Source organism: Aulonocara sp. 'chitande type north' Nkhata Bay, linkage group LG2 (assembly GCF_057382095.1).
Source record: "Aulonocara sp. 'chitande type north' Nkhata Bay isolate Kocher_YH1m ecotype deep benthic linkage group LG2, A_spYH_male_GT1.1, whole genome shotgun sequence".
NCBI classification, from domain to species: Eukaryota; Metazoa; Chordata; class Actinopteri; order Cichliformes; family Cichlidae; genus Aulonocara; species Aulonocara sp. 'chitande type north' Nkhata Bay.
Window position 1 is genome coordinate 29736710 of NC_141345.1, and position 25744 is coordinate 29762453.

The 25744-nt window shown below is 41.0% G+C and overlaps 1 protein-coding gene across 6 annotated transcripts in view; it reads right to left on the bottom strand.

The window, feature by feature from the left end:
• Nucleotides 1-1092: 1092 nt before the first annotated feature.
• Nucleotides 1093-25744, bottom strand: part of slc44a1b (solute carrier family 44 member 1b) — a 32298-nt gene continuing 7646 nt past the window's right edge. For 2 of the 6 annotated variants that reach the window (XM_086258544.1, XM_086258552.1), the window contains exons 3-15: nt 25312-25454; nt 23173-23309; nt 17514-17607; nt 17264-17433; nt 17051-17140; nt 16804-16961; nt 16532-16718; nt 15874-16042; nt 14107-14263; nt 13014-13097; nt 12801-12938; nt 11899-12135; nt 8806-9465 (exon numbers count right to left, since the gene is read on the bottom strand). In XM_086258544.1, coding sequence (XP_086114670.1) covers nt 9037-9465; nt 11899-12135; nt 12801-12938; nt 13014-13097; nt 14107-14263; nt 15874-16042; nt 16532-16718; nt 16804-16961; nt 17051-17140; nt 17264-17433; nt 17514-17607; nt 23173-23309; nt 25312-25454 — 2193 coding nt within the window. In that variant the 3' untranslated portion in view covers nt 8806-9036. Of the gene's footprint in view, nt 8257-8805; nt 9466-11898; nt 12136-12800; nt 12939-13013; nt 13098-14106; nt 14264-15873; nt 16043-16531; nt 16719-16803; nt 16962-17050; nt 17141-17263; nt 17434-17513; nt 17608-23172; nt 23310-25311; nt 25455-25744 lie in introns of those variants that run through there. The other 4 variants (XM_086258577.1, XM_086258569.1, XM_086258583.1 and 1 more) reach the window with 4 other exon arrangements.

Genomic DNA, 25744 nt, shown 5'->3' on the forward strand with positions numbered 1-25744 from the left:
CATTATGTTTACAATGTTACCATTTTACATTATGTTAAATTCTACCATAATGTAAAATTGTAACATTGTTTACAGTGTTATATTATGTTAAATTGTAACATTATGTGTACAATGTTACAATTTTACATTATGTTAAATTGTAACATAATGCTTAACAGATAATGGTTATCCTCTTTTTATATCATACACAGTTGTCTTTTTCACAGGTATTGATGGTAATTTGCAGTGGTTTATTATTGATTGAAATACCTGTGAAGTCCTGTTGGTTTTTAATGATGATTTTAATGATTTATTGTTGTTTCAATATTATCCAAGGGTGCAAACGTGGTGGAAAATCAAAATCAGAATTTAACATTGATCCAAGATCAGACCCTAACATTGTTTCAATATAGGACAGCGAACTGGATGAAAGTGACAGCGAGTACGAGAGGATCCCGGAGTCAGGCCTAAGGAACAGTTAGGAGATCAGGGGTCAGTTAAAGGTTATCAATATCTGATGTGTGTAGGTAAGCAATAGTGTGTGTGTGTGTGTGTATGTATGTACTTCTATGAACATCAACTTGGTGTTTCTTAAAATGATAACTTATTCTTATATAAACAAGGGGCCCAAAGCTCCTAACAAGTAGGGGTATTGTATTGGCTTGAGGCAGTCAGGTCATTTGACATCAACACCACCCATCCGGCCTGTCTAGCATGGACAACCACATCACGAGTCCATTAAATCATCTTTCTTCCACATCCAGATCCACACTTTGACCTTCGGCAGGTCGTCTTGCTCATGTCTAGAGTTGCACTCATTTGAAACGGGTTAACAGCTGAACAGTTGTACCTAATAAATCGGCCAGTCAGTATGTGGATTTTGGCTAAAAAAAAATTTTAAGTGTCACAAAAGGGTAAGAAGACAGATTATTGTTCAGATCAACAGAAAAATAACCACCAATGTGTCCTGTCAGGTTGTGTACATACATTTCCACGTGGGACCATTTGTTGGATATTTTCGGGCATTTCGGAGGCCAAACGATTAATCTGTCAATCATATTCCCTTCTGATATGATAACACACAGATCTTGAAAGTCAAGAAAGATACCAAGCACAGATTCAAATTTTCCTTTTTATTATTTTTCTTAAAAAACAAATATACATAAGAAATGATAAATATAAAAAAACAACCCAGAGCCAAAGAAAAAGTTCTTCAATGTTACAAACCACTTCGTACTGCAGAGAAAACAAACACTAGTGTTACACCTGACAGTTAAACTTGTGTTGCCTAAAGTCTTAACTTTTTCTTGTTGCTATGAAGCCGTCCCTCATGAAGACAAAGAGTCACATCCGAAGGAAACAAAGACGTCAGAGTTTTTAGTGCTGTGGATCTAACAGCAGATTATTCACACCGTACGAAGACGACGCGCTGCAATACGGAGCTGGGACACATGGACATGCAACTTTACTACAACACCGGCCCTTCATCTGCTCCGATCCGGGCCCGAGGAAGCAGGCAAACAGTCTCAGATTGCCTTATTTAAAACCTACAACCGAAGTGAGAAGGGTGGCATGTAGAGGACGAGTTAGAGACACTCCAATGTTAAAGAAAGATCACTGCCAAGGCTCAGAAAATCACATCTGAATAAAAATAAATAACCTGTAACTGGTTTGGTTGGTCTGTTAACAGGATTACTCAAAGAGCTGTGCACAGACTTAAAGGTTGGCTCAAGTTGCAAGTCTTTAAACTTTAAAGAGCTAGATTTGGGATTCTTTTTACCGTTATGGGTAATAAAAATCGATAAAAAATACAAATGGACATTTTAGGACATTATATCAAACTGACCACTGATGTTCTTAAGAAAATATCAGAGTAGTCTGGGTTGAGATGTTAATAATCGGGAGAGAATATGCAAACATGTTATTAAAATGTTGTTAAGTTTTAAGTGCTACCCCCAGCCTCCTAGCAGATGCACCTACGACAACATTTTCAGAAAACTTGACCTCTGACCTTCACATTGAAGTTCAGGTCACTAAAAGGTGAACCTTTTATGGCTGAGGGGTAAAAAGCAAGAAACAACTTCAAGGCTCTGACAAATGGACCTATAAACTTCACAGGAGAATAAATAAGACCATTTTAGCTGTGACTGCCGAGATCTCCAAATACCAAAGATATGATATCACACCTGAAGAGCAGCATGCAGAAACGGGGGCAGGTTAACCGTCCTCTTCAGGTTCTGTGAAATACTACTGACCACCTAAAACCTTGGTCACACAAACTCAAAGAACCAGCTCAAAGGAGGGATTAAATCGAATTTCCCAGAGGAACCCACCCGAGGGATTAATAAAGTTCTATCTTATCTTATCTTATCAAACAAGAGGAAGTCGTCCTGAATACATCTGCTCTTCTGCTTTTAGTTATTTCCTGTCATACTGAACAGGTTTCAAATAAAGAATTTCTCAAGTAATCCCTGTGAGCCAAAAGCTCAGGTTGCCACTCTAAAGGCTTAGATTCAAAGAGTTGTTTTCCTCTTTTGAAGCTGTATGACGTAGGGCACAGTAGCCCCACCCACCTCCTGTTCAGACCACTTATTATAATTACTAAAGCCTGAAAAAACACTTTAGTTAACTGAAATACATAAAGCAAATCTTTGGGAAAAAATAATGGTGATGAACTGAAACAATGTTGTGAAGTAAAAAAAAAAAAAAAAACATACATGAAATTTACTTTGTATTTGGATAGTTTTTGTGAGTTTGGTCAAATTTGTCGAGACTCAAAGCTAACCCATTCTAAACTTCTTAAAGTAGAAAGACGAGATGCAACCTGATAACCCTCCAGTAACGATGAAGTTTTTATACTTTATTTTAAAGAAGAGGTGAAATGTTTTCACATAGGCTGTAACCTAAATCTCACTGAGCTACAAGCAGCTCAAACATCACAAACACCAGGTCACATTTGTGACAGATCTGGGGCTCAGTTCAGGTTTTGGAAACATTCTTTACCTTCTGAGACGAGACAGAATTTGACTTAAATCAGCCTTAAATTTGTGTTTTGTGTTTTTACCTGTGTGATTTCAAACTGGTGCTTCTTTTTTTTAAAAGCTGTTTTCTTTATGCAAATTTGACAGATTTGACCTTAAAGTTAGATGCACCCTGTGTTTAAATAAAAAAATACAATAAGATCCACTGAAAAAAAAAAAAAGCAGTCTGATTATGACAACGCTGCATAAGTCAGTCGATACAAAGATTCTGATTGGAGTGTCACTAACCCACAGCTCACCTGCTGACCCTATACCTTCAGCAGCAGCTTGACCTCTGCATGCCGACTGGATGGATAATGGTAAATGAAACGTATAATTAATCAGCAGACAAGGAAGAGGAGCTGAAATGTTTCATTCCAAGAAGAAATAGAGTTAAATAAATAACAAATTTGCTTTGTTAGTTCATGATTTTCACATAAAGTCCTTAAACAGGCCGGTCACGCCAGAACACCCTCTAAAGTTTCTTAATTAAAACAATTCTGTAGAGATGTCTGGACAAAAATACCCCAAAGTGAAGTCTGTTTGTGTTTTAGGAAACACACCACTTAAATTGATTTGAGTCCTGTATATAAGTGTCTGTACAAATTCTAACTGAATACTTGAAATGATCAGACTTTTCTGATGTTGGAATGAAACTTCTCAGTTCCAGGTTAATCTGCAGTCAAGTTAATCTGCCCGGCGACAGCAGTCACATGGTCCAAACTAATCTAAGTGTATCTGAATAGCAGGAGTTAAATATTTCCTTTGATTGCTCTTAGTTTTTTCTTTTTGGGACGTTTAAACATGAATAAATGTGTGTGTGAGAGAGTGTAAGTGTGTGTGGTAATATCTGAGCTACGAACACTGTTCATCTAAAATACTTTACAGCTAATTCAAACGGACGTCAGTGATGAATGAACTCCATCTTTAGTGCAATTAGTTAACATGCTCAGAGCATCGAGTGCGGCGACCACGGCCTCGCTGCTTTTTCACACACATGCGCTTAATAATTGAAAGCTGAATGTCAGACTGAGGTCCAGTTTTCTGCACACGGAGAGATTTTCCACAACAGCTTGTGAATCTGTCGGGTTGTTTTGTTTTTGTTTGGAGGAGACGCTCCTCAGTTTGGCCTCTCTGAGCGGTTTATCTGTCAAAGTGAAGGTGTTTGGCAGAGACAAGGTGCATGATGGGAACAGTCGCAGCCTAAACACCGCCGGTCGGAGCCAATCAGCTGCGCCCATTAACATCTCAGGAACAAAAAGTGTTAAACTGCACACAGATGTTCATCGTCACAGACTCAGACCAGAAACATGTCAGCAGGTCGATGTTTGAACACAACAAACTTTAAACTGACTGAACCCAGAGAACGTCCAAACTCCAGACTTCATCCTTAGGATGTCTCCATGGAAACACCTTCAGCTTCAGTTTACTGTAAACAGCTTGTAAAGGCAACATTTCTTGAATAATGTGAATGAAAGTTGCTGTTTCCACTGATGCAAATGGTAAAGTGCCCACAAGCTGCAATTCCTCTAACATCCACCGGAGGCTCCAGCAGTGAGTCAGTCCCCATAAACCCCCATGTTAAAACTTACAGCAGAAATAAACATGTTTACAGTTTATATAAAAACTTTTTTGTCTCTATAGATAATTTACACCTTCATAACACGTCTACAGGTCAAGAATGTTTTTATAACTCATCTCTTTAAATTATATTAAGGCTTGAAGTTTGCATAATTAGGGGTGTGGTCTATTTGACTGACAGCTGGATAGTGATACAGCTGACTGTAGCGGCTAGCTGTCTGCTAGGCTTCACCTCAAGTAACTGGAGTTAGAACTGGACCTCTGCACCATGTTTGTTGAAGCATTTTTTTGCAATTATCTGACCAATAATATGGCTGCTGTGAGGTTTCTGTACTAACTGACTGTCCAAATGTTCTGAGCTTCAGTTTTGGTGAGGGAAATTTTAGGATTTTATTTGCAGCACTAATTAGGTTCTAAACCTTTATTAATTTCCCTCCATTTTGAACCTGGTTTCCAATGGGAGGTACTCATGTGCAGATCATCATAATGATTTAGGATTTGGGATGATATAGGAGTGTTCAGTCTACACAACATAACTGAACTGTAGGTCCCCAAAGTGCCCAGATAAGGCCAGACATGTTTGCTATCTGGGTTAAGTCTGTATTTCAGTCTGAAGGAAGGACGCTTGGATTCAGCCTCACACACAGCTTAACCTGCAGTGCAACAAGGCAACATGTTGGCCAACCAGGAGAGCAGTTTCCTCGGCAGCACCGTTGCTCTCAAATCAAAAGTTTCACTTTCTTCAGCACTTGACTCAAGACATTCTGATAACTCAAACTCACATTTTGGGCAACCTTTCTTTCTCAGGTTGCCCAATGAGTTGCCTTGTTGAACAATAAAAGGAGATTAAACCTCTGACAGTCGAGCCATTGGTCGGACTTCCTGCCTGAGGCGAAATTAATCATTGAACCTGGAACATGTTGAACAAAAGGAAGCAGGAAGACTTGTTGTCGTTGTTGATGTGGTCACATGATGCAGTTTTTTTTATTGCTGACTGAACTCAGCCGTCACATCTCCCACCGTCTTCTCAATGGAAACAACAATTTGATTTGTGGCCGTTTCAGAGACGGCGGTTTCGGCTCTGGACAGGAAGTGGGATCCGGGTGATTGTTTGTTGGAGCATCCGTCTCTGACGCCAGTAAACCATTTTGAGCCCCGACCACAAGGGGACTCGGCTGATTGTTACAGCCTACGAGGTGAGAGTCATGTGACTGATGGAGACAGTTTTCTATAGGCTATTTATAGGTCTGATATGCATCAAAGATTCTGTCCTGATATGTTTAGGCAATGCACAATACATATCTTGGTGTTTGAAATGACTGATTGATATTTTTTAAAAAGAGCGTGATTTCAAATGTATTGATTTATCAGTCAGGAAACCTTTTAAAATTATTTTCCACTGTTCACAGTCAATATGTTATCTGCAGTGGGTGGCAGAAGGCCACGCCCACAAGCAGATGCACAAACAAGAACCATGAGCTGCTATGTACACAAGATTTTCTCCACTTTACCCATATTAAACAGCTTTTCTTAAACAAGTAACTGAAGCTGTTACACTCCACCAGACCCCATTCATCAAAACAGTAATTTTACCTCAAAGAACACAGGAGTTACTCATCTACTGTTGCCACAATTGAATAGTTTGTAATATTGTGCTACTTTGGTGTTATAATGCATTAATTCGGACCTAAACTAATGCATTAAAAAGCAAAAGTCACACAAATAGGTCAATAACACTCATTTTCAGTGTTAAAAAAATCCCTGTTTTTGTCAAACAAGTCTGGTGGATTTAAAAAAGAGCCACTAACCCCGTCTTCTCCACAAGCTCTGTTGTCCTTCCTAGCTGCAGGAGAACTTCAGGCTTCAGCAAACTGAAGGTGCTGCATTAAGGAGTCACATAACTGGTCTCATGACCCACACCTTGCAGGTTGTAGCAGTAACTACGGTAGAAAAAACAAAAAACGCACACTCGTGGTGATCCATCCCACATAGAGTCTGACAGCCTCGGTATGACCTGGACAGATCTCGTCCACCAAATAAATGGAGTTTTATGGCTGCTGTTCCGCCTGTCCACAGGCCCCGTCCCTTTGATGACTTGGTTGACGAGCTGTTTTCCGCGATGCGCGGGTCGTCTCCAAAACAAAAGTTAAGACAAAAAACGGAAAAGTGGCTGAAAACTGTTAGGAACTGAAGAGTGAGCGATGAGTTGGGGTGAGTTTTATAAAAAAGGACATCACTACGAAAAAAATGCATCAGCCGGTTTAAAATCTGCAGCGCTTCAATATAAAGTGCTTCATTACATTGTTACTTTTTTACAGTTTCTTATTAAAATATTGTTTTCCCTGGAGTGAAACCATAGTAAACATGTTACACGTTGGTAAAAATAAACATTTGGAATGTCTCTTTTTAACAAGTCCCATTGGCTGATTTTGGTCAAGCTGAACTCGTCCCCGGAGCCTGAAACAGCAAAACGGTCATATGGTTAACACAAGTCATTACACATTACAGGCAGTCACACAGGGTATGGACGAGAGAGCAGAGCATAATGGGAGATGAAGGTGAGTCAGGTCCACATAGCTGGAGCAGGGTTTGCTTATTTCCTAGTTTTTCTCACTAAGTTACTCACTTAAAAGTTTTTAATATTATTATCATTATTATCATCATCATTATTAGGGGTGTAACAATTCTTCAGTTGGTCCCTTATTTCCATGAGAGTTCCAATCTCTGGGGATCCTGTTTCATGGGGACGCTCATGGGGATGCTTAGAATAAATGGGGCCCTATGGACTTAGAGCTAAAAGGGTTAAATGTTGTGGTAAAACCCCTTTCCTCGAGTACTACAGCACCATTTACTATATCTTACATTCTGATATCTGGCTTCATACAAGCAGTAGTTTCCAGATAGCATCACCTTTAACCACCACTTTGTCTACAAACACTTGTAAGATCTATGTAGCTATTGCCACCAAAGGACGACCTCCTGGCATAAATCCTAAACTGAGCAACCATTAGCAAAACAATGATAGTTTTTAGGCAAAATTGGCTTCGCTGTAAGACTAACTGAAGGACCTTGGTGTTATATTTGTAAAAGATTAGCCTAGAAGCTGCCAAATAACCTCCAACTGATCGAGACAGTCCATCCTTCCCTGAGCCTGGTTCTGTTGGCAGTCTCTTCCTGTTAAAAGGGAGTTCTTCCTCTCCATCATCTCCAAGTGCTGTTCATAAAAGTTTTGTCTGATTGTTGGACCTCTTTCTTAAAGTTGTAGGCTTTTGACGTTACGGTATTACAATGAACTGGTGTTATAACAGTTAAAATAGCCATTTTAGCTGTTTGGCTCCAGAGTGGAAAAGCTATCCTTAAACTACTCTGCAAAACTTTTAGAAGCGATTCAGGGTAAAGTGTATCCACCACAGCTATTTTTCCAGTGCTGTTACTACTGTGACAAAATACTGGGGATTTTTCACAAACTGAAACACAATCTGCACAAACCTACAAGAGCTGGAGTGGTCCTTTGCATCTCTCTGTTGTTGCTGCGCTTCTAGATTTGGTTGTTTTTTGTTTCTCTGCAGTTTTTCTTTGGTTGATTGTTGGGGGTCGCTGAAGGACAAACATACAGGATGTGACAACCACCTGGTTTCTGGTTTTTAATTCGTCTCACTCTACCAGGAGCAAACATCTGGTGGGGAAAATAATGAACCCTTTAGAATTCATTTCTGAGTCAGACCTAGCTCTTCCTAAGCTGCTCGAACTATGAGGGACATGAGTTCAAGTGATGACATATCATTCTTTGAAACCAAATAGGAAGCTAGGACCCAGAAGAAAGCATCTTTCAAAAAACCACCTTTAGTTAACCTCAATCAGCTCCTGAAAAATAGATTGTTTTTAAATCTATGGTCCATAAACTGAACTCTGTAAACATTTTTGATTCATATTTTAAAAATTAACTAACCTGTCTTACGTCTGTTCCAATTTTATTGGTTATTCGATCATTCTGATCAGCAGGGAAGAGCAGAGTTTGCATCTCAGTTTACATAATTTTTCTCCAATCATAAGGTAGTATATCTAAAAATGTGATGACAGGACCAGAATCACAGAAGCATAAAGAGAGCCTGAGACTGAACCATGAACCTGAAGCTGCAGCTTACCATCTGCTGAGTCCTTCTTCTTGTTTAAAGCACCACAGTGAGAAAATAAGGCTGAACAGAAGTTCACTCAAACAGCAACAAAACATCAACACATTTATAAAAAAAAAAATTTTCAAATATAAAAATTACAAAAGTAAAAAATAAATAGATTACAAACAAAAAGTCAGTAGGAGTTTAGTCTCTGAGGAAGCAGCCAGCATGATGATGATGGTGATGATGGCAGCGATGTAAATGGGTTTGGCTTGCATGCGTCAGTGGGCCATCCAGTCAGCATGCTTGAGTCACCACATGCATCAGTTAGCATGTATAGGTTAGCACACAGTGTTTACGGCGGCTGATTTAACATGTGAATGGGCAGAGGGGGCGGGGTTTGGTGTGTTCAGCAGGCTGACGAACAGGAAGAGAGTGGAGGTGGGCAGGTAGACACACAGGAAGAGGACGACGTCCTCGCTGAGACAGAGGACAAAGTCAGTCTGCTCCATCAGCATCCAGTCCACCAGCACCCCCACCAACAGGTAGTACACCTGGAATTCCTGATGTTCCTCCCACTCCCCGTCACAACCCCAGTCTGGACCCACCGATGCCGCCTCCAACGAGTTCTTCTGCCTGACCACGCCCCCTCTGGTGTCATTGTCACTCACCATGGGCTTGATCTCCGCCCCTTCTGATGCCACTTCCTTCACCCGACTCCGCCCACGTTCCACAGCACGCTCCAACCGCCGGCTGCTCTCCACAAACTCCTGCAGGAACACAGAAAGGTGGACAAAGACCAAACACATTAAAACACTGCACCCCATTGATATTCAAGAAAGTCCTTTTATTAGCAATCATGATCAGAACTTTATTTTGAACATAATTATGTTTAACAATAAAGGAACTACACATCCCATGATGAATTGCAAACTGGAGATTCTACGACAAACAACTTCCCCTTCTTGAACTGACACCTGCAGGTCAATGTTCCCTCTAATTTTTCGTGTGTCTGAGCGAACACACAAACTCCCTGAGCGGTCCCTTGGACCACTGGGAGCAACATTAGATGTGTGCACTGTGGTCATGCCAGCATCAAATCCATCCAAGTTACATGGTTTATTAAAATAATCAAATTACAGCATTTACATTTATGTTAGGCTACTTTTAATTAACTGCTTTAGCCCACTTACAATGAAAATTTTTAAAAATTCTTGTTCATGACCTGTGTAGTATGTTAACACTATTGAAAGTAGTCTAAGGAGCTTGGAAAGAAAAGCGTCTGGACTTCTTTGAGTTGCTTCAAGACGTTTCACCTCTCATCCGAGAAGCTTCTTCAGTTCTAAGGTCAAATGGTGGAGAGTCCCAGATTTAAACCCATTGGGAGTTTCCCCCCAAAGAGGGACAAAGGACCCCCTGATGACCCTAATCACATGAGCCAAGGTGTGAAAGTGGGTGTGGGTCACAATCAGCCAGGGTTTAGGGTGAGCTCATTGTGAAACCTGGCCCCACCCTATCATGTGATTTCCTAAGGTCAGATGGCCCAGTATGTGAGTGGGCATTAAGGCGCCTGGGGAGGGATCTCAAAACTGGATTACACATGGCAGACAGTTGGTGTCGTAAACCCCCGCCTCTGTTCAAAGATGGTCGCTCACAGTGGACATAGATGGCTTCTTTCACTCCTCTTTCAAACCATCTGTCCTCTCTGTCCAAAATGTGAACGTTGGCATCCTCGAAAGAGTGACCTTTATCCTTAAGATGCAGATGGACTGCTGAGTCTTGTCCTGTGGAGGTGGCTCTTCTGTGTTGTGCCATGTGCTTGTGAAGTGGCTGTTTGGTCTCTCCAATGTAGAGGTCTGGGCATTCCTCGCTGCACTGTACAGCATACACCACGTTGTTAAGTTTGTGTTTTGGAGTTTTGTCTTTCGGGTGAACCAGTTTTTGTCTGAGTGTGTTGCTGGGTCTGAAGTACACCGGGATGTCATGCTTGGAGAAAACCCTCCTGAGTTTCTCTGATACACCGGCTACATAGGGGATGACAATGTTGCTGCGTCTGTCCTTCTTATCCTCCTTCGCTGGTGTCTGATCTTCTTTTCTGTGCATCTTTGCTGACTTGATAAATGCCCAATTAGGATAACCGTATGTTTTAAGTGCTTCCTTTACATGTGTGTGTTCCTTCTTTTTCCCTTCAGGCTTAGAGGGAACATGTTCTGCCCGGTGGTGTAGGGTCCTGATTACCCCAAGTTTGTGTTCCAGAGGGTGATGGGAGTCGAACAGGAGGTACTGGTCCGTGTGTGTGGGCTTCCGGTAAACTTCGAGGTTGAGGTTGCCGTTCTCTTCAATGTGCACAGCGCAGTCCAGGAAAGGCAAACAGTTATCCTTTGTGTCTTCCCTGGTGAACTTGATGTTTTTATCCACGGCGTTAATGTGCGCAGTGAAGGATTCCACTTCTTGTGTCTTGATTTTGACCCAGGTGTCGTCTACATATCTGTACCAGTGGCTGGGTACTCTTCCTTTGAAAGAGCCAAGAGCCTTTCTTTCCACTTCCTCCATGTTTTTGTTTTTGTTTTTGTTTTTGCTCACAGGCTTTCGAGCGTTTTCCTTATAAAACGCCGTTTCTTCCCGCAGGAAATATAAACAACGATAGTATTAAGGAAGAAAACCAAACATTGCATATATTTTTATCATAACTCTGGTTTTACGTGGTCTATCAACACAATTTAAAAACTGGTATAAAGTCCACACTTTTCCCGTCAATTGTTCCGTCTGTCCTGCTCACATCTCCACGTTGTCATTAACATGGCTTCACTCCACATCAGCCACGCTGCTTTGCTAGCTAAAACACCGGTGTCGGCACATAAGGACGCTGTCATAGCCTGTCAACGACGTTGATTAGCTGCGTATATACGAATGTGAATCACATTATTGGCTGGACTATGGGATAAGGTGGCATCGTTCTAATCCCAGCAGCCAGTCACTTACTGACTAACACTGCAAAACAGAATTGTTAAAGTTTTAACGCAATGCAGATTTTCTGTGCGCAGAGACCGTGCCAGCAGTGCGCAATTGCGCATGCGCGCAGCATAGAGGGAACATTGCTGCAGGTCATCATTACACTAGCATATTTTCAGAGTTGAATGTTACCATATCAGTCCTTTTATTAAATTCACCGAGCTCTGAGGGAGACAGACGAAAGATCTCACCATCAGAGCTTTGTCCATGAAGAACTCCTTCCCTGGAGTGCCGTCGTTGTACTTTGTATCAATGGCGAAGCAGAGGAAGAGGACGTCCACCACAATCTCAAAGATGGACAGGAAGCAGTGGGCCACCAGGAAGGAGAAAAGACACACGATGATGAGCGGCAGCAGCCACTCTGCGTAATCCCGCTGGTAGTTCAGGAGGAGGACTCCAGCGAACGCCGTCGTCGTCACAATCAGGATCTGAGGAGATATATTCAAATAAACTGATGACAGGTGGGAAAAGAAAAACTGAAATCCACTGTCCATATGCCGTGATGCTTCAAAGTTCACTAGCTACTTTTTTTCTACTAAAGACAAAAAGCAACAGAGCTCCCGAGAACACCTTAGACAGGTAACCTACAAGTCAACATCAGCTCCAGCTCTGCTGGGGTGTTTGTAAGCTAGAAATTTATCTGTCTGTGAGTGACAGGAGAATGGTGGACAAAAGCCAAGATGAAAGCCCTCCCTGCCACTAGATTTTACAGCTAAAAAACAAATGCAAAGAAAAGGAAGGAAGACGAACATAATAGCACTGTTTCTGGATCTGGCTAGCTAATAGCTCCTTTCCCCACCTATACTGGCGTATACGTATAGTATAGAAAAAAAATTTAGGCATGGCATCAAATCTCATTTCACGGGACCAGTAAAAGTGTTTAAAGTCAATGTTTTGGAAATTCTGAACTTAATCCCACAGAACTGTAAATGGAAAATGGACTGGTTCTTATATAGTGCTTTTCTGCTGTAGCTGAGCACTCGAAGCTCTCTTACAGCAACATCCAGTTAGGTGATCACACTCAAAGTGAAGATCCTTCCTCCAAAGCAGCACAAACTGGCAGGAAAAATGAAAAATCAAGCTCCCGCCTCACCTTCCCCAGGAAGAGCACAAAGTCTCCAATGGCGTTTATTGTGGCGACTCGCAGCGCGTTTTCTACCAGGATCACGAAGGCATCACGTGCAGACGTGCAGAAACTGGTGCTGTTGATGGCTGTGGCTGCATATGCATTCTGGGAAATAAAACCAGACATGGTGAGATGATCATATCAATGAAGAGAAGAGAAGAGAAGAGGGTGGAGTATTACCTGATTGAGATAGTTGAGGCACTTCTCCAAACACCACAGACAACAGATACAAGTTTTCAGCATACAGCGAGCGCACGCATTCTCCTGATAAACAACAGATAATATCAGGTTATACATAAAATGTATTTATGTTTACATGTCACATACAACACACTGTACATGTAATCATTTTTAAAAAGGATGAACGAGTTGTTAATGCAACAGAAATGTTGTTGTAGTGACGAGGAGACTTCTGTTTGAACACCAAAACATCATCAGCATACAGACAGATGCCCTTCGTATTGTTACCAAACCTTTAAAGGACATCAAGTCATTCTTCTGATGTTTTTTTTCCAGATTGATCATAATTGGTGAAACTGTTCAATGAATCACTTCCGTGTAATCTTAGCAACAGTGTGTTCGCCACTGACAGGTTCACATTGTTCTTGTAAGTGACAGTGTCATGGTAAGGTTCCCTACTGAGAAATAAAATCCATAAACCTATGCACATCTCAGGATTCATCAGGAGTTTCAAGAGGGCATACAGAAAAAGAGAAAATCTGCCTAAATGCTTTCTTTAACTAATTGTTACATAAAATCAATTTAATGGGATCTGGTGAAATAACATTTACTTGGTTGGTATATATTCAGTTTACACTAAGCACTGTCCTCTTTAAAAATTATTTATTTGAATAAATAAAACTTTGATTTTAGGTATTTTGTTTGCATCTTATTGCTTTATTACTTCATGTTTAGTAAAAGTGAAAACTAATTTTTTCAGCGTTGGATTTCTGGCGTGTGGCAGCCTGTTACGGCAGCTCTGCTCATTTCTGAGCTTTTTTCTTATTTCCTCTCTTCTTGTAACTTTCTAACTTAAGTCTTAGCAATTATATTCTGCCATCATGCACTACTGCTTTGCGCTAGTTATAGCATTTTATTCTATTTTTATATAGTATGTTATTCTTTTATCTTATTCTATTCCATTGTTTTTCTTAATTTTTGCTGCTGTAACTTTGCACTGTCCACTTTCTGCTGTGACACAAAAAATTTCCTAGATGTGGGACTAATAAAGGTTTATCTTATCTTAACAGTCTAGTAAATAAACTTTTTGTACCTTTCCTTTGAGCTGATTATGGATGTACATGAGGATGAGTCGTGGGATCTTGACCAGTGTGATGATGAAGGATCCTTTCGCAACTGTGCCCAGGTGGTACCGGACCAGCCTCAGGACTGAGGACAGGATTGGAGTCACTGGGAGTCGGTTCTTGTCCCTGAAACACAAAGTCCTGGTTAAGAGTCTTTCCTGCCATGAGACATTTAGAAGAACCTTTATGTTTCCTGAAACGAGGGGGTACACATGTGGAGAATCCACTCGGAAATCCAGAGTTTAAAAAGGCAGGCTAAAAAGATGCAGTATTATGCTGTCATTGTATACCAGAGTGACTAGAAATACAGACAGTATGATTTTAATACCTTGAGATAAAACAAGCATAATAATTTTTTTGTAATTTTGACTCTGTACACCTCCACAGTGTACTTTACTTCAAACAATTACGATATGACTGAAGCGCACTCTCTAGAAGTATCACGGCCAATGTCTACAATCAAGAGAAACCTTCAAAAATATTATCTTTTTGTAGCTTCTTGTAACCAAGCTGCAACCCACTGCTTACAACCAACAAGAGGACCAGATTAGCCAGCAGAACTACCTCCAGATCAACACTAGTAAAACCAAGGAGCTGGTGGTAGACGTCTGCAGGCACAAACATCCTCCACTGCAACCACTAAACATTCAAGGTATGGACATTGAGACTCTGGACAGCTACAGGTACCTTGGTGTTCATCTGAACAATAGACTGGACTGGACTCATAACTCAGACGCCCTCTACAGAAAAGGGCAGAGCAGGCTGTAGCTGCTGCGGAGACTTAGGTCGTTTGGAGTGAAGGGCCCACTACTGAAGCGCTTCTATGACTCTGGGTTGGCCTCAGCCATCTTTTATGGTGTGGTCTGCAGGGGTGGCAGCATCTCAGCTGGGGACAGGAAGAGACTGAACAGGAGGGCCAGCTCTGTTCTAGGATGCCCTCTTGACAAGTGGAGGTGGTGAGTGACAGGAGAATGGTGGCTAAGCTGTCATCCCTGTTGGACAACATCTCCCATCACATGCAGGAGACTCTGAGAGCACTGAGCAGCTCCTTCAGTGGCTGCGGCACCCACGGTGTGGGCAGGTCTTTCCTCCCCACTGCTGTCAGACTGTACAACAAAGACTCCAACTGACCAAACACACACATCCACACATGTGCAAAAGCAATAATACTAAGTGCAATACTCTTTTCTGGCATTGTTGTATTATACTCAGTTGTATATAGCATTTGTATTCTATTTTATTCTATTATATATAGTATTTTATTTTATGCTATTCTATTGTGTACAGTTGTGTACAGTATCTTATTCTTATCTTATTCCAGTGTTTTTCTAATTTTTGCTATGTAACTTTGCACTGTCCACTTTGTAACAAAACAAATTTCCCACGTGTGGGACTAATAAAGGTCATCTTATCTTAGATTAGACTTTATGACAAAACAGCTAATGAGCCTGCACAGATAAATTTATACCAGAACGATTGCTAAAGAAAGGTATGGAGAAAGAGAGACACATGATCCTGCTGTCATTGTCCAAATACCTACAGACCAGCTGTTCATTTTCTTAAAAGTATCCAAGCTGATTTTATCCACTTTCCACCATGTTGCTTTACTACATCGATTACAGTCAGTGTCTCAGGCGAAAAGAAGCTGTCTTTTCTATTTAAATACCATCATATACCAAATTCTCCAGTGAAATATCAAGTATGAAAAAGGTATGTAAAGTGTAGTATGGACTCACCTTGTGAAATAGTACGTGACCACAGCACCGGCCACAGTCATCTGCTGACAGGCCAGGATGAACTCACTGATCCAGACCAGGCCCACAGCATGGTACCAGGTCAAGTACTGAAGAGGACCGGTCAGTCTGAACTCCGTCAGCCCCGTCTCCTCGTTCTGTACGGGGTTACCTGCACGACCACACAGAGCAAAGAGAGAAAGAATAATTTGATGACTAAAACTAAATGAAATCTGCTACTTTACATTCAACGTTCAACAGAAACATAAATCCACAGAGACAGTTTCGGGTACCACGATTCGCCCAAATTGGTTCAAGCACAATTTATAGGATAAACAATTTACGAATGAGTCACTACAACCAAAAGGTACAACAAGAACAGAGAGAAACTGGACATGTGAACATGTGTATGTGATTGGGGGGTGGGGGGGGTTCAACCAAATATGTACCAGCTGTTTGACTTATTAGCAAAACAAAGACGAATATCTAACAGCATTGTAGTTTAAACTGAAGACAGGAGGCCAAGGTAGCAGTAGCAGAGTTGAAGGTGTTAAGATGTTCACTGGGAGTAACCAGGAGAGATAGGATTAGAAATGAGCACATCAGAGGGACAGCTCCGTGTTTATGATGTCAGCTTTTCTCTTTGACTGCTGCAACTGACCGGTGGTTCCCAAGAAGAGAAGGACCAGGATCCAGTAGATCCAAAAGAGCAGGAGGGCAAAGAAGGTGACAAAGGGCTGCAGGGTGAGGAGGGGGAGGTGTATGAAGACTTTTCCTGCTACGTGGAACAGAGCGATGGTCAGAGCTACTCGTTTCCTCATGAAGAGCATCAGCAGCAGAAGGATGATCTGGAGACAAAACACACAGTCAGTCTCGGGTTTAAAACACCAATCGATCACACTTTCTATGCTCTGTTTGATGTCGAGTACATACAGTGAATACAGTGGCAGCAACGGCATAGACAAGTAGTGCCTGTCCGCTATCTCTGGTGACCTCCACCTCCTCCTTCGCTTCCTTCAGTACTTTAGAGGAAGTGTCGTTCCCGTATAGCCGGTAGTCAATGTAGAGCCACCAGAGCACACTAGTCCCCGCTTAGACACAAAAAGCAGAGCCCTGATTTCAGACACATTTCATCTGTTTACATCTTTTAATGCAACAAACAGACAGGAAGTGATCTCACCAAGGGATCCAAGGACAACCAGTGAGGTGAGGATCCAGACGAGGACAGCAGAGATGTAACGAATGATCACCATGAGGATCATGGAGAGGACTGAAAAAGACAGGCAAAAAAAAGTGATGTTAGAGTCTCAAGTGGCCATTAGAAGAACTGCAGTTTTTGGCACTTCCATATGAGAATTAGATTTTCATCTTAGAGTTTGATGCTTGTTCTCACACAGTGCGAGGACACAAAGTCCGATGATGATCTCTTTACTGGCAGCGACGCCAGCGATCAGTCGGTGCAGAACACTGTTATCCCCGACAAACGTCACCACAGCCTCAGCAAACCTTGCGTAGCAGGAGATGTCCACCGGAGTGCAGCGATTAAACACGGGCAGCGGTTTACTGAGAATGGAAGACAGAGGTCAGAGGTCACAGAAAAAGCAAAAAAGCAAGCGACTTTGGGGTGAAAAGCTGCTACATACCTGGGTGGAACAGGTAGTTTGGGGCATTTAGTGGTCCTCTGTTCGAGAACAGGATATCTATGAGCTGCTAACTCATAGGAGCACAGCTCAGAACCTGAAAGAAAAAAAAAACTACCATCATATTTTAAATAATAATAAAATAACTTCTAATACGGCCCTTTAGATGCAGAGAAGGTCTTTGACAAGGTTTAATGATCCTAGTTCTTTAAAGTCTCACTGGGATGGTCCTCTGCTACCGCTGCTGTTTACACTAGCAATTCCACTTTTGCAGTAACTGTAGAATCATACCCACAAATCTATGGGTTAACAACAGGACACAATGACCATCAACTATCCCTATATGTTGATAATATAATTTTGTTTATGCCAACAGCATCAGATGATGTTTGCAGACAATATGCATGACCTAATGGAAGCACATCTGTTTCGGTAAATCAAACAGTTCCTGAAATAGGTTTTTACTGGCTTAACCATTTTAAAAACAATAAAACATAATAATAATCTTTATTTATAAACTGTTTTTCAGAACAAAGTCCTTCACAGGACAATTCAGATAAATGGTAAATGGACTGGTTCTTATATAGCGCTTTTCTACTCTCACTGAGCACTTAAAGCACTCAGTAAAATAAACTTTATAAAATACTGGCAGGTGCCAGCGCCTCAGCCTCCTGGCAGTTGAATCTTTAGGTGGCACAATCCCACTTTTACATTTTAACAAGGTTAAAAGTTGTTCTATGCTTATTGTATAATGTTGAAACAACATTAACATCTTTTAACATTTTTGCAATCAAATTGTGCCCTGGCCTGAACATCCAGAAGCGTGATTATCATTATGAAAATTCACTGAATGTAAACTGGGAAAAAGCTTTGAATGTCATTGTGTCAAAACACTGAAACACTGACACCATTTTAACTACATATTGCTTTCTGCGTCCTTGAGAAACCTGCAAAACAAAAATGCATGAATTGGATCAAGATTGTCAAATTGCAAAGTGTCAGAGATTGTCAGTTAAGTTATTAGTATGAGAAGTAGGGCTGCCACGATTTGTCGACTAGTCACGATTACGTCGACTATCAAAATCGTCGACGACTGATTTAATAGTCGACGCGTCGTTTGAAGCTTTGTAAGATCCCAAAAGACGCAGGAATAAGTAGCAGGATTTAAGAGTGTAATAACGGACTGAAACAGAAGATGGCAGCACTGCATGTACAAGGATGCCAGCTGCCGTTAAACCCCGAAGAAGAAGAAGAAGAAGCAGCTGTGTCCCAGAAATCATAGCGCGGCCCAGCTTAGTTTCCAACAATGGCGGCAGCTAGTTAGTTTTAATATTACTCTTATTATTCTTTCTGGGTCAGAAAATAAACGTTTAACGTATTTTCAGGCGAGAATGTAGCTGTGTAAACCTCAAATATCTGCTCAGTTTATCAGGACACCACATATTTTCAAAAGCGCTCCGACGTTTTCGGAGACGTCTGTTACCCACTAGCTCGATAGCTAGCCGGGGGCTAGGTCACTAGCACTGAGAACACGGACTCCCGGCAAATTGTTTTCTAACCCACCGCCGTCTTTCGCTACTCAGGTTAAATATATATGAGTCACTTAGATAAATTAAAAATGTTGTTGTTTGGCTTTTTTTTTTTTGTATTTTATTTGTTCCTGAGTAAATCGGTTTGTCTGAGATTAAAGTTATAGTTTTTACACAGCTGAATAAACGTCAAGCAGACAGCTGATTATCAAAAGTGTGAGATGCTGGAGAATATACTCCGTTGTCCTGTTATATTTTAGATAGCAAGGAGTTTATTAAACTTCACCGAAACAATCTGCAAATTTCATTAAAATTGAATAAACTATCATCTTGTCTTTATTTTTAGTTAGCACCTTAAAAGCTTAAAGCTGTAAGCTAATGATAGTTATATAAGAGCAGATGCTGCTGGTGCAATAAGCTGTAGTTTTACGTCCAGTGGATGATGATCTGATTAGTCGACTAATCGCATAAATAATCGGTGACTAGTCGACTATCAAAATAATCGTTTGTGGCAGCCCTAATGAGAAGCCTATATTATATTCTTCCTGTGTAAATACACCTATTGCATTCACAAGATTTTTAGTAAACATGACCTTTGACCTTAACCTTGAGGTCAAGGTCACCAATATTGATACTCATCCAAGATTTTTAGTAGATGTACTTATGGGATCAAGTCACTAAAAGTACAAAAAGGCACCACTGTTCAACTATAAGCTGTTCTGCTGTTCTGCTAAATTTGGGGGTTTTTGATATTCAAAATATTGGTATTCTAGTCCTCAAGTTATAGAATCAGTATGATCTTAACATGCAGACTTTCATGGTTTTCACATCCAAGCTGATGGTCAGGGTGAGCGCTGGGTTTTTCCACAGTGCCGGCGTTTCCAACTCTGAGCGTATCCGCCGCATCACCGCTGACAGGCTGCACCTGAGTGTAATCTGGGCTGCTGGCTTCTTGAAATCAGTGCTCATATTCACTCTCCACCAGATCGTCTGCTAAGCCTCGTTAGTCAAGCCGCCACAGTGACAGTATCTTGCCATAGTTATTCTTGTATTGACCTTGTACCTTCTGCTCACAGAAAACCTCTGGATGTTGCTGAAACTCACTGCCATAACCCGTCTTGGTTCAGTCACTGGTCAGCACACAGCTTCTCCACTTACATTCACCTGCCTGCCTTCCTGTCCAGCGCTCTGACATTAACGGATTTACTCATCGGAGTACCTCTACACCCCATCCGCACCAACCCCTCTATGCTTCGCCTCCGCCTGTGAAAAGTAAGACTGTTTGCAATTTGCAACCTACGCCTTGGATCCGCATCTGGCATCCCTTCTAACACTTGTTTCCCTTGTTTCAGTGACTCTGAGAATTACGCCACACCCTTTCCCTCTGTCCCACACCCCATGGGTCCTGCACTGGATGTTACCCAGTGTTGGGTCCCCAGCCCTCGTCCGCAACAGCCCCAAGGCTCCCTCACGGACCATGTCACAGTTCACGTAGTGATTTACTAACCACTCGTTTCAGTGTTTTTGTAATCGTGTGACTTTTATAGTGTTGTTTCTTTGCTTCACAGTATACTTCACGTGATTATAGTACAGTTCAGGGAACTAGTACATCATAGTATTACTCCTGTTCATAATGTGTCAAAGAATTATTTGAGTAGTAGCTTCCTAGTTTGCTTTGTCACTTGCCCTAAGTTTATGGTATACTTGCTATCGCTCCTTGCATTTCTGTACACTTTGTGCCTCAGTTCACGTCTGATGCATGGACCAGTTTAGCTTCCAGTGACACTAGGCCACTGCTGGTTACTGATGGACTCTGAAGTGTACATGGATATACTATACTGATATACTCTAGAGGTATGATACTATTTTTAAACCAGTTAGTTACTTGGGCTTTATTTATTGGTGCAACATAGACATATTGCAGAAAATTGCACATATTTGTATCAAAAAGGTATCACTACCTCTGCTCTTCACAGTGATCATGCTTGCTGCCATACATAATCACCACCCAAAGGCACCATTCTTATGAGGGAAGAACTCGAACAAAAGAAACATGCAAAGCTCAGATGACTGCAGTCATTAAAATGTCTTGTGTGCAAATCCTTTAAAAAACCCATGGGAACGCGTGGCTGAAGAGGGGAAAAAAACACCATCCAGTGCAAACAGCTCCAAAAGAAACTAGTCCCCAATATGCCCAGTCATTTGACTAATATGCCCAGTTTGTATCATTCCTGACTGTGAACTTGATTTGATTTTTATTTTGAAAGTTTAATCTGAAACACAGATATGAATATTTCCGCTTGTATGAACAAACTGAGTGTGAGCGTGCTGGAGCTGGGCCTCTGTGACAGGCTGCTCAGGTGTAGCAGATAAACTAGTTCCTCTGTGTGAATCTGTGACAGTGGATCCTTTATAAACGACTGCCGGAGGAGCTGTGAGGTCACCTGACCGAGGGTCTGCCGTCATGTTTCAACACGTTTGTGTCTCAAGTGAACAGTGAAGGCTCTGAGTCACAGAGCAGCCATGATGGAGGAGAAGCAGAGCAGAGTGGCACCAATTACACGACACGCATTAATGCTGCCTTTGTTACTGTACTGTAAGTTCAGTATACTGTTGGTGTGTCCGGTCTGCAGACATTCAATCATCACGGTGACGCGATGGCGTGCGGTCGGCCAAGTGCTGACATCACTGCTTCCTTTAAAACCAGCAACATGTTCGTACTTCGGTCTTTGTGAGAACATCGAGTCACACAGTGCACCCTCCAATCCCCTGCCACTTCCAGCACTCCACCTGCTTTTCGCCTCCAACGCATCACCCACCCTTCATATTTAACACCTGCTTTCAGATTCAGCACATTGTATGTTTTCACCTTCAGCAGATCACCCGTTACATCTTTAACACTTTGCATGCTGGAAAATGATTATTAAAAAAAAAAAAAATCATTAGAGAGAATGCCTTTGTCAGAAGTGTAAAGCTTGCACATGCATGCGGCAGAATGTGTGCAAAGCAAAAAATAACACAAGAAAACATGATGCAGCTGAACTGGTCCAGTTTAGAAGGTTGGTTTCAAATCCAATCCAGTACAAGGAGCAATGCAAGTGCAGGCAGGAGGGAGTGTCTCACTGGGCCCAGCTCTCACAGCTAATTACTCTCCAAATCAGACAAGACCACAAAACCAAAACCAAAACAGGGACATCTAGTGCCTAAGCGTCGTCACAACTTCAAGACATCACTTGCTTTCACCTCCAGCTGTTTACCTACTTCTATCTTTAATGGTTCACCTGCTTTAAGCTTCAATACTTCATCGGCTGTCCTGTTTAACACTTTGCATACTTCTTTCAAACTTTATTATATTATTTAACCTCAACATATCATCTGCTAGCCATACAAGGGTATGGGGGGGGGGGGTTGTATAACGTGTTCTCTACTTTTTGTTTTGTTCTTTTTTCTCCCACATACTGTATTATCCTAATTGTTTCTTGTAATCACGAATATTGTTATTACTTTATGTGTTGGGTTTTCAGATGTTTGAAATTACCCTTGAATGGCATGGATACAAGAATATACACTTAAGTGTGTTCCTATAGTCACAATAACTTACCGTACTGTAACGAGTTGCAGATATTTACTATGTGCCATAAATGTTCTGTAACAGCTTTTGTTTTTTTTTTATTGAAAAATGAAAATAAATCCTATTAAAAAAACATCACCTGCTATCACCTCAAACACATAAGCTTCTTTACACTTTAATTCCTTCTATTTTTATTGCTTCCATTATCTTCATATTTATTAAGTTACCTGCTTTTATTTTTTTATATTCTGCACGCTTGATCTCAGCACAATCGTCACCTTTCAGTTTTCACCTCCAACACATCACCCCAGCCAGCTTCACCTGTTTTCATCTTTGACATATAATCTGTTTATACCTCAAAAACTTTACCTGCTTTAAATGTTTGACCTTGCTGAACAAATAAAGACACAGATTCAAATACATTTCCCATCAACACCCTCTCCTGCCTCTAAAGCCTAGAACAAAGCCTCTTTGTCCCTCAGCTCAGACGTGTAAAAATATATCTGGATATCCAGACACCTATTCAAGTGTGCAAGGAGTCGTGTGACATTTATACCCTCACCATTGACCATAGCGAACCTCTTCAGGTCCTGGTAGGTCTTCAGCTCCTCTGTGGGACACAGAGACACACAAAGAGCCATCGACTTGATTTTCCTTTGAACAATGTCGATGTTACAGGGATCCAGGAAGAAAACAAACCTGTAAGCGACAGAAAGTACAGGAAGTCAGCACATCGACATTTATAATAGAAAAAATGACTATATATATATCTATATATATATAGATATATATATATATCTATATATATATATATAAAATGCAGGTAAATGCCTCCAAAGACCTTAAAATCTAAAAAAGAGTGACACCAAATAGGTCAGCATTGGATTGTCATTTAAACCATTTAACAAATGGTGCTTCTAAAACCAGAAAAATCTCCATCTTCTAATAAATATGAAGACATGAAGCCAGTAACTTTATCAAAATTTAATTTCAGGAATTGCTGATAAAGAACACAATGCATTTTTAAAAGAAAAGCACAATTTTCCAGATTTTAGAAGAGTACCAAATATTATAAATAAAGCAAAAAATCTTCTGATAAGTGTCTTTAAGTGCAGGTAAGGCCGTCAGTAGGGTTGAATGGACCTACTTATTCAGTGCGTTTTAAAGTATCAGTTTTAAAGGATCACATTCAAATAAATATCAACTGCAGAAATGTTTAAGAACAGGAATATTTTACATCTAATTTCTATTAAAAGAGGCGTGTCGAGACTGCAATAGAATGCAATCACATTAAGGAAATATACTTTAAAAACTGGATAAACGGAGTGTAAGTTATAATTTTATACTCATGATCCATTTTATTATTAATCAACCTCATTATTATACAAAACCCAGCAGAAGCACTACATCAGCTGCCTGCTCTTCAGTCCATCGTGTATCAGTTCTGCTACTATCTGACTGTTTCACGTACTGTAGACTTGAACTGACTGCTGAATTTTGGCAGTGCTGCCCAGTCTGCCCAGTTTGATAATCCCGACTTGAGTCATAAACAGAAGTGTTTGAGTAAAAATAGAAGCTGAGTCTGAGCAGAGGAGGATTAAAGCTGAGCAGAATGCAGGAATGTAGATGTGGGAGAAACGTGTGACTCAACAACGAATGGAAACAAAGAGCCACAAAGAGTCTGCAGAGACTCAAACCCTCGCCGTTCCTCTCCTACAGGCGCAGGAATCTGTGATCCTGTGATCCCGCTCACTTCACCTGAAATCACCTCGCTCTCTGTTCAGCCTCGTGTTCCCGTGGGTTTATATCAGCTGAAAGACTACATCTGATCCCACATCAGTCAGAATGTCTCAGAGATCAAACAGTCTGACACAGTAAAGAGCTGACAGATGCCTAACAAAGATCTGTACCGTGTGTAAAAGTAGGTCTGACATCGCCTCCAAACTCCAACAGCTGCTCGCCCTCCAGCAGGTGGAGCTCTGCGTGTGTGTGTGTGAGATGAGTCACAGCTCTCAGCTAGTGTCAGCATAATCAATGGTGAACTCTCCCACAGGAACTCAAACGCATCGAGTATTAAAGTGCCAGGATGAGCTGCCACAATGTTCTAAAAATACCCAAGTACTACTTCAGTAATACTGCAAATTAACAAAGACAGACTGTACAGGACAGACGTGCAACACAACCAGAATACAAACAAAAATACTAAAGAATTACAGTGAAATTAAATTATTTACATATATCACCACCAGGAGCACAAAATAAATGAAACAAAACTGCAAAAAGACCCTGATAACTTAAAAAAACCCAAAAATATTTATGCAATAAAATCCTAATTATTAGACACAAAACACAGCACTGTGTAATAAAATATCAACACAATAATCGAAACTGCTACGCACTGAAAGAGCTTTATAAACTGTAAAGATGAACACCTCAATACAACCTATAAACCAAGACAAGCCAAACTACAGAATTCCTGTAGTCGCGAGTTTTTCCGACAGAAAAATTCATACACAAAATCTCCCCTCTGATAACCTGTTTTTAAACATTGCTTTGTTAAGAGGAGTATATATTTACTCAAATATCACATTTTTGTTTCTCAAATAGTCAGAAGTAACTTCAAAATGCACAGATTCCTGTCAAACAGTAACAAACTCAACACTTTAACTGTACGAAGAACAGTAAAAACCTCAGTACTTACTTCCTGTCCGTGTGGTCGAGGCCACTCAGCCTGACGCCTTCAATCTGTTCATTTCGTTGGCCGCAAGTGTTGCCATAGCTGTCATATCCGAAGACGAGGCGAGCGGCGCCGCCGGTGACGATGGTGAACCCGCAGATGCTGCCCTGGAGGATAGAAAGAGAGTCAGCGAGTGCAACACACCTTAAGCAACAGGCGCGTTTCTTGCTGTCTATATTCACTGAATCTCATCCCTCAGTGCACTGTATCACATCTACTGCTGTCACATTCTCCAGTTACACGTCAATTTATCTTCAGTCAATAATCTAATCTGATCAACTGCATACATTTGAATCTGGGCCTTCAGCTTTTGCATGGTTGGGAAAATCTGTTGTGTTTTATCTGTACTGATACTCGCACCAGACTATGAATATATATGGAAACTTTCATGACTCTC